General features: G+C 55.9%; 1 protein-coding gene across 1 annotated transcript in view; it reads right to left on the minus strand.

The window, feature by feature from the left end:
• ONECUT1 (one cut homeobox 1) overlaps nucleotides 1-8,501 on the minus strand; it is a 37,935-nt gene extending 29,434 nt beyond the window's left edge. The window contains exon 1 of the mRNA XM_072808571.1: nucleotides 7,147-8,501. Coding sequence (XP_072664672.1) covers nucleotides 7,147-8,251 — 1,105 coding nt within the window. The 5' untranslated portion in view covers nucleotides 8,252-8,501. The remainder of the gene's footprint in view (nucleotides 1-7,146) is intronic.
• Between the last annotated feature and the right edge of the window lie 878 nt (nucleotides 8,502-9,379).

The raw sequence follows: 9,379 nt of genomic DNA on the forward strand, positions 1-9,379 counted from the left end.
TACCAGTGCTTTCCAGTTGTGTTACCAGAGATAAGTTATGTAACCTTAATGAACATAGAAACAGGGAAAATAATAGTAATTACCACATAAATTAGTGTCTCCTCAACTCTGCTGCTCATTAAAATCACCGGAGTTCTTAAAAATCCCAATGCCTAGGTCAGTGCCCTGGGTTTTAGCTAGGAATCATATTTGTAAAAATCCCTAAGTTATTCCAACATGGAGTAAGATGTGGGAGTCACTGAAATAGAATATTAAAGGAGAACATTTATGTTCTAGTTCAGTACCTAATGAACATACACAACAGACACAAGCTCCTTCTTATCAAATGCCACGAAAAATTGGATGGGTAGTATTTCAAGGACTGGTTTCTGTTCAGCTGTTGTTTTATCAAATTGTTTCATCTAAAGGAGAAGAAAAATTCTAGAAGCTATTTTTTCCAACTTTATGATAATGTAACATCTTTTGAGAGGAACAATAGATGATTCTATATCAAGACACAGTGGTAAAACATAAATTCCCATGTTTGTATCAAAATCATCAGACTGTCTTATGACTGGTCTAGTCATGTAATCCAATCTTATCACTTCAAGAGGAAATTAAACCTTATTGGTATTAACTTACTTGTCACAAAATAAAAACCTGTGCAAATCTATTGGTAGAAGATAGGGATTTATGATTGTGCAGTAAATTCATACACATTAGAAATCCGCTTTTTCTTTTTACTGAACTGTAGGAGGCTGACACTTTTTATGTAGAAATAAGGTGGTTTTCTTCTCCCAAAGGTGCTTATTCATCTTATTTAAATAGAGACATGATGAAAATAGTATTTAATGAATACTTGTTGAACACTTTTATTCAGAATTATGAGAAATCTATCCTAACTGCCATGACTTCAATAAGACCCTTCTTCTATTTCTACCCTAGGCTGGGGACCATTCCATTTTACCAAAAGTGTGGAAATTCTGCTGTTTTAACTGAAATGAAACTATCCACTTCTCATCCAATCCATCAAGGCTCCTTGGTTGATTTAAAGCATTAAGTTAGTGTTTATTCCAAAATGCAGAGTCCACAAAAAGCACTGAGCACTTACTTGAAGCGCAAGGCTTCTAACTATGGATTTTGAGGAGCAAAACACAGAGAACCTCTTTTTAAATTACCCAACTCCATCAGACTTGAGGATTTTCTTTCTTACAAGGAAATCAAGAATAAATTTTACAGTTACACTCTGTAAGAACTATTCCTTCTGAGAACTTTGGGTAGCAATGTCTTTTTGATTAGCTGAATTTGCCATGAATGTGGAAATGATGACATCAAAACAGCTCGTGTAACAACCTTCTTAAAGACCTCGTAGATTAGAGATGACTATAGATTTTCCTCAGCACGGATCAAAGTGACTGAATTGAACGTTTTAGCTTAATGATCCAACCCCTGTCACACCCATAGGGACTCGAATTCCGATTTTTATAAGCAGGTGTGAGCATGTACTCAGACATACATAGAAAGCTGCGGGAGAGGGAAGAAAAGATCAATCATCTGATCGACGAGGATAGGTTTGATCTTTTTGATTACTTGACTGTGCTGGTGTATATTCCTGGCGGGGCCTCGAGATTTCTCATAAACTTCAGAATATTAGCTGTTAGTTTTTGCTTCCTTAGTACAACTCTTCAAAGGCATCCTACCCACTTTCCAGCAGCGAGGAGACAACGCGACCAGGCAGGCGCTGGCGGGGCCCTGTCCAGGGTCCTGACGGCGCACCAAGGCTCTGGGCTGGTGGGCCTCCGGAGGCCCTTTCACCCACCCCACCCAGAGGACACAAAGCCCTCCAAGCTCAAAGCCTCAGGGCAGCCTCCCTCCCGACTCCCCGACTCCCCGTCAGTTAGCTAGAGGGGGAAACAACAAAACAAAGGAATCACTAATCCAGGTTCCCAGTACTACATCCTCCAGCCGCAACCTCCAACACAGGATTGCCTTCTCTACGCTGACCGTGCTTTGCTCAGATAAAAACATGCCAGCAAAAGTATAATTTGGATAGAAAATCCAAATACACATCTTGTTTAGAGAGGTCAGAGTTGGGGTGTACTTTGGCGGGGGGATGGCAATTTTGTTTCATCAATGGGGTAATACCTAGACATCAGTGAGGACCAAGATAGATTTCTCCTTCCCACCCCTTTTCTATCAAAAAATAATTGTTTTGCTAATCACTAGGACAAGGATGTAAAAACAAAGCCATAGCAAGCATCCCTTTCCTCTCCATAGCATGTTGAACCAAGAGCTTGCTTGGCGGCCGGTGGCAGCCCACAGGGGGCGTGCGGAGCTACTGCAGCACACAGCCCATCAGGCTACTGGGGGAAGGTGAGCCCAATGGAGGGCATCTGGGAGGACAAGATTCCAGCTCCCTGCAGGGCACTGATGATCAAAGCTTGAAGATGAAGAAAGATGCAGCCTGGGCTTTGAGTTGCTTTGCTGCTACAATATAACTGCTTTGTTGGCACAGTCTGTCCCAAGTCTCAGGTGAAACGTAGCTATGGCAGGGCCTGGGTCTCTAGTGACCACTACAGCCCTGGGGCCAGTGGGTCACTCTAACTGACCCTCATCACCTTTTGGGCATTTCCAAGGGGTTTGGGGTTGCACCCACTGGCAGGACAGCCAGCTGTCTTCAGAATGTGGTTATTTGTCTCAGGCAGTCATCCTTCATGTGCTGACACTAGAGTCCCCACACAATAACCACCAGGTCTCCTCAAGCGTCAGAAGCAGGTCTTCCTACTCTCGTCAAACAGTCAACTCCAAACTTCACCATATGCACACTTCTTAACACTAGGCATTCCTTCCTCCCTTCACTGTGGTTTGTGCTCCCTAGTGGGGACTGCAAGAAGGAACTATTGACCCCCAGCCCTCAAGGTGTCAGGCATGGGCTCAGAGAAGGGCCCATGCAGAGTTTTTTGGTGACTGGGGTGAAAATTTTTGGTATCCTGCTGTGCTGGTGTGTGTGTGTGTGTGTGTGTGTGTGTGTGTGCTGGGGTGGGGGTGCCCAGCCAACTTCCTGGGCACATGGCCACCATTCACCCTGAGAGGATGAAGATTCTTTGGGACTCTTCCTGATAACTGGCTGCCCCACCACTGCACATTCAGGAGGAGGCCACACCAAGCCTCTGGAGGAGGTGCATCTTCCCCTCCACCCTGGGCAGTCCCTCTGGCTTCTGGGCTGCTAGCTAGCGGATGTGGTTGGCCGCGCCCCACAGGCCCTTTGTTAGAACCGCCCGCTGGGAGCAGCTGCACTGTGTGAGAAGTGGGGCATGAGGGAACCAGTCTACTTGGTGTCTTCTTTTGGGCCCAGGAAACCTTTCAGTTCTGGAGTCCCAAATGCCCAGTTCCGGTTTTTCTCCTGGCTGGGGGGTCTTTGAGATTTGGGGAAGTGAGGTTCCCAAGGCCCAGCACAGCACTCCTTCTTGGCTCACTTGGCCTAGGGAAGGGGGTGGGGAACGGGACAGTTGAAATGTCACCGGCTGGGATAAATATTAACAAAAAGCAAATGGACTTGCGTGGAGGCCAGTTATCAATCAACCAGACCACAAGGCCACTTATGGCAAACACAGTCCAGGTTGGTCCCTGTGAGACTTTCTCATGGTCACCTCCTGGCTGGACATCCCTTCCCCCACTCCCACCCTCTCCCAGGCTCAGGCTCTCCTTCAGGCCATTCTGGGGCAAATTCCGGACAGGAAGGGGGCACAATCCCGGGTATAGGCTCTCCAGTGATGTTTGGAGGTACCCTTCCTTCAGGTACCCTAGGGTTAGAGAGGCCCAGCACCTGCCCCTGCCCAAACCCACTGGGACTTGCCTCCTGCGTTCTGAGGTACTGTGCTGTACTCTGTGGTGGGTGTGTGTTGCAGCCTCTTCAAAGGCTGACAGCTTCCCTACTGTGGCCAAAGCCTTCTGAAATCTTTAATTGAAAACTAATCTCTTCAAGTCTTAATAGATGCCCACGTCAGAGGCCAGGCGCCCACCCACCCATACAGTCCAGCCCATCCACCTCACCTCGGATGAGATGCGGCAGGGAGCCTAGTTGTACTGTACTTTAATGGGGCAGCAGCAAGTATTACACTGAGGGAACACGTATTGATTTTTTTAAAGGTAGTTAATTTAGTGAGAATTTCCTCCTGTCTTCTACCAAGCTGACATAATTTTGTAAGGAGAAGGCACCTCCCCAAGCATGCTGCCCAGTGTGGAGGTTTTGACACCCTGCAACAGGCTTCGTGGCACCTGGTGTAACCAGAAAGAGCATGGAGAAGCCATTCTTCGCCAAGGAGTGAAGGAAACTCCCCAAGGGATAGGGACAAGGTTGAGGGGTCTTTAGTGCAACAGTGAGCCGAACTGCAAGGGGCACCTCTGTAGGTGAAGGCTGAAGGAGAGGAGGTCGAGGCAATGTCCCACAGCCTTGGCCAAAGTAACCTGAAATGCGAGTAAGTCTGCAATTGGATTCGGAGAGTTCAGGAAACAGCCTCACTCCCTCCTTACCCCATCCCCAAAGGAAAATGTTAAAGGACCCACTCAGTGATTTCAGTGATTTTAAAGTAAGTCGTAGTTCCTGCAGGGTAATGGATTGCTCCCAGTTAGGCTCACTCTGCAAGAACTCCCATGCCAGCCTTTCCCACCCTTTCAATTAAGTTAAAGAAAGGAAAATTAAACATTCGACGCTCCATCCGGGTCTTAGGATGCGGATTCCACTTGGGGTTGGGCGCCAAAGCTAGCCCTGCTAGAGTCTCTGATTTTCCTTTTTTCTACCCCCAAAAAGTCACGTGCCCCGGGCGACCGTGACTCCCCTTAGGCTGTTGGGTGCCAGACTGTCACCCCTTAGATGACCTCCTGGGTCCAGGGAGTACAGGAGTGCTGGCCCTGGCTGGCAAGCAGCCCACGCCTCCCATAGGAGGGTGGCAGTACTAGTGCTACCCCTTCAAACGGTACTGAGGCGCCCACGCCAGTAGGTCAGAGGGCTCACGCTGGTCGCGCTAGGCCGGGTTTCCAGGGCTGCCGGTTGTCTCTGAACAGAACCTGTCAGTCTGACTTTCCAGGGCATGACAGGGGGCAGTGGGGAATGGCAGTCATTGAAGTCTCCATCAAGTGCCTTCACTAGGTGTGGGGAGGTGGTAACATACTTCCCTGGGTGGGAAATCCCCCTTCATTTCCACCCCTTACCTCCATTTCTCCCCACCCGACTGGTAAGCCTGTGTGAGCACTGCCTGGGTTCAAGGTTCTGAAGCGGGGCGCTAGACTGAGGTGAGCCAGCCAAAAGGCACTGACTACCTTGGGCGCCGGCAGCTGCGGAGCAGTCGGGGAGAAGGGCATCTGTTTCTCCCACCCCTTCTGGAACTTGAGCTGCCCTTGAGTCTCGGTCAGCTCACAGAGGTGGGACGCGATAGGGTGGATGCACACAGGGCTCGGGAATGGATTCGCGGGAGCCCCAGCGGGCACCTCTGTCAACCTCTCCCTTACCCTTCCTGTCCTATCACCACTTCGCTGACTTCCAGGCATAAGCTGCAACAGCCTGCGTGGGGATTTTGCTTGGAATCGGTAGGCACAGGGCTCGGACTGAAAACTTGGCGGGGCAGAGGCTCCTCCAGGACGGCGCGGGGAGGGAGGCCACCGGCGCCCAGACCCACGGAGTGCTTTGGGGTGGCTTCCGCTCCGGCTCCGGCTCCGGCTTCTGGCTCACTGGCACGCCGGCACCTGCCTCCCTCTAGCTCCTCATTGGCCCGCAAGAGGTGGGGGAGGGGGCTCTCGCCTCTCGCTTTGATTTTAGACTGTGAAACGGCTCAGTGCCCCCGGCTCTGAGCGGATTGACTGTCTCTCATTCTCCAGGGACGAATTAATGGAGAACGATCAGTTAATTAACAAACCCTCATTCCGGCTTTTACCTCTCTCTTCGCCAGGACTCGGGCCAGGGCACCAGGCTGAGGCTGGGGCGGGGGAGTAGCAGGGACCCAGGAGTCAATCAAGTCGGCGGGGTCTCATCAAACCGTGTCCGCCCTCGACTGCCCTTGGCTCTACCTCCCCGAGTGTCCTCTGCCCTCGGGGGTCGCCGAATCAGCTTGAAATCTCTGGTGTGATTCGGCCGGGGCTAAGCGGTCCCCTCGCTAGCTTCCCGGCGCCTCCCTTGCACCTTGGCTAGAGGGGCTGAGCAGGCGAGGCGCCGGCGGGCTGCTAGCGCCCGCAGACCTTCCCGCTCAACTCGGAAACGCCCGGACCTCGGGGTTTCGGGCCGCGAGACCTCTGCTCACAGACTTGGGGGCCATGTTCACATTCCCATCCCCATGCATGGGGATTCATTCGAAACATCATGCAGAGGAATAAAACGAAATGTGAAGTCGTAAAGGAGTCGGCAGCAAAGGCGGTCCGTGGGCTCAGCCGTAAGCTCCCTGGCTGCTCCGCTGCCCTCACCCTTACCTCCGAACCGTCTGCCTTCCTCTCCTTTCCACAGCCGGTTACCAGGGCTGAACGCGGGCTAACTCTTAAACAGCTTCGTTGCCAAACACACACCTTCCCGCGGCTTCGGAGCCTTTTACGGAGCCCTCAGAGTGTGCTCCGCATCCCTCCCACCCCTGCCCCGCGCCAATAGAGTGAGCGCGGGAGGGGGTCGCCGCACCAAGTTCAGCCAAACGTGGGCGGGCGGCTCCGTCACTTTCCAACCCAACTCCGGGGTCTACGCCAGGGGTACTAGCTGACAGCATTTGCGCGCAATTGCACACACGCATCGCCTCCCTCTTCCCAAACCCGGAGTGCCTAACTGAGACGCGACACACACACCGTGTGCCGCCAGGTGCGGGGGTGGGGGGGTGGCTTCTCTTCGCCTCCGGCGGTGACCGCTTCCAGCACCGTCTCCGAGCACACATGCGTCCCCGCACACGCCCAGGCCGTACCACTCAGCTCCCGGAGCCTACCACAGCCCGATGCACTGAGTCCCGGAGGAGGCGGTCTGCTCCTGGCAGCCGTGCGCTGGCTTTTCCAGGCCCGGGGAACTACTCCCCCCGCCTACCCTGAGGGAAAGGAGAACGGAATGATGCGTGCCCAGCTCTCTTTTTCCCTCCTTCCTTCGGTCTCTTCACTTCCCCAATCCCTCATCTCCCCACGCGCCCAGCTCCTTGGCCCGCTCACCTGCTAAGCGGAGCGCAGACATCCGCTGGAACTCCGGCTCCTGCAGCCACTTCCACATCCTCCGGAAGGTCTCCCGGCCGGACTTGAGTTTGCTCCAGGGTTTGGGGTTGCGCAGCAGGTCCGAGAGGGTCCCTTGGGAGCGGCAGAGCACCCTCTGCGCGAAGATGGCCTGTGGGATGCTGTAGCGCTTGAGCTCGGTGGTGATACGCTGCGCCACCTCTTTGGTATTGATCTCTTCCATCTGCCCTGAATTACTTCCATTGCTGACCTGTGCTCCGGTCACCGAAGGGTTGGGCTCCCGGGCCGTGCCCAGGAGCTGCCCGTGGCCCTGGGCGTTCAGGTGGGCGTGGGGGTGGTGCGGAGGAAGGCCGTTTATGGGCACCATGCCGGCCGAAGTGGGGGTGAGGTGCTGCTCCCCGTGACGGCCGAGCATGGCCGGGTGGTGGGCTTCAAAGCCGTTCGGGGTGAGCATCTTGTCAGTGGGCATGGCGGCGCCCGGGTGGGCATAGTGAGGGAGCCCTTGCTGGGAGTTGTGGATGCCGCTGAGACCGGAGCTGGAGAGGGGCGAGAGGCTCTGGCCCATGCCGGCCACGTCCTTGTGGTAGGGGGTATAGAGGTTATTCATAGAGGCCAGCCCGCGCTCGTCCCGCATGAGCGTGAAGCTACCGCTCACGTTGCCCGCCAGGCGCTGGTGGTGGTGCGGATGGTGATGGTGGTGGTGGTGGTGGTGATGGTGAGGGAACTTGTCCGAGACGGTGGAGATGGGCGGCAGCGGCTGCAGAGGGGTTAAGGTGGTGTAGGTGGTGGGCATGCTCATACCTGGGGGAGTCTCGCAGGCCATGGTCATGGTGGGGTGCAGGGGGCCAGCCAGGCTGTGCTCGGGGGCCCGGTGGTGGTGGTGGTAATCGCCGCCGCCGCCGCCGCCGTCCAGCAAGGACGCCATGCCCATGGAACGCGGGTGCGCGGGGGGCAGGTGGCTGCCACGGTGCGCCACGGAGCTTCGCGCGTGGGGACTGCCGCCCAGGAGGTCGGCAGGAGCGGGCACCGGCTCATGGCTCACCCCGTGCAGCTCGCCGATCGCCTCCATGGTCAGCTGCGCGTTCATCGTGATCCGGGCGAGCGGGCGGCGGACACAACATCGATGAGGCCGGGCAGAGGCGGCGAAGGGCGCGCGCAGTCCGGTCTTCACATCGGCTGCTGGCGACTGTCGCCTGCCCGCCTGCCTTCCTCTCGCTCTGGGGCTCTGTCTCCCTTTCTGTATATCTCGCCTTCCCTCTTGCCCCCACCTTCCCCTCTGCGTCCTCGGCTTTTTTTTAAATATTAATTTCCAAAAAGGATCCGTGCCGGTGGGCGAGCGCGGCGCCCCCAGCCCGCCCGCCCCTGGCCCCCTCTCGCCCCTCTCCTTCTTAGGATTCTGAGGCTCCCGGCTCCCCTGACGCAGTCCGCGCGTCTTCCGCGGCTGCTGCTTGCCCGCGCCGCTGGCCAGCTCCAGCCATGGCTCGGTTACTGTTGCAGACTCTGTGGCCGCGGTTCCGCCGCCGCCGCCGCCGCCGCTGCCGCCGCCGCCGCCGCCGCCGCCGCCGCCGCGGCCCGCCCTCACGCCCGCGGGGCTCAGCGCGCAGGCGCGCGGCTCGGCCCCGCCCCCTCAGCCCCCGCGCGCGCGGCCCGTGACGTCCCCGTACGAACGATGCAGGGGGGCCCCGCGCCCTAACAGCGGCGCCGGGTGGCCCTGGGCCGGCGCGCACGTGCGAAGGCCTGGCGGGGAGCGCGACCCGGGGCCGCCAACGCAACCCGCGGAGACTCGCGCGCCTCTCGGCTCTGAGCACCCGCCGGGCTCCGGCTCCCATCCCGGGTGGTGTGCCAAGGCTGCAAAGTCCTCACCCCTCTCTCCAGTTGCTGCCACTCGGTGTCGGCTGCCCGGGGAGCCTCAGCTTGTGTCGTTACTCCTTCCACCCTGACCTACCCAAGCTTTGTTTCCCAAAGGGCTTCCGGGAGCCCCTGCTCTCACCTTCAGGTGCTTGGCTGTTTTGGAGGGAGGAGAAGCAAATATCTTAAATGTCTTGGTCCGCTTGGGGACTGTGGCCCCTTTGCCCACCCTTCCTCCTCCGTGAGCCGGAGAGGGGAACGCTCGTGCCAAGAGTTCTGGCCCCGGCCATACCTCGTAGTCCCCCGCCGCCTGGGTCCTTCTTCGTCGCAGCTGATAATTAAGGCGCCGCGCCGCTCCGCGAGTACC

The sequence above is a fragment of the Canis lupus genome, chromosome 32, assembly GCF_048164855.1.
Source record: "Canis lupus baileyi chromosome 32, mCanLup2.hap1, whole genome shotgun sequence".
Classification (NCBI taxonomy): Eukaryota; Metazoa; Chordata; class Mammalia; order Carnivora; family Canidae; genus Canis; species Canis lupus.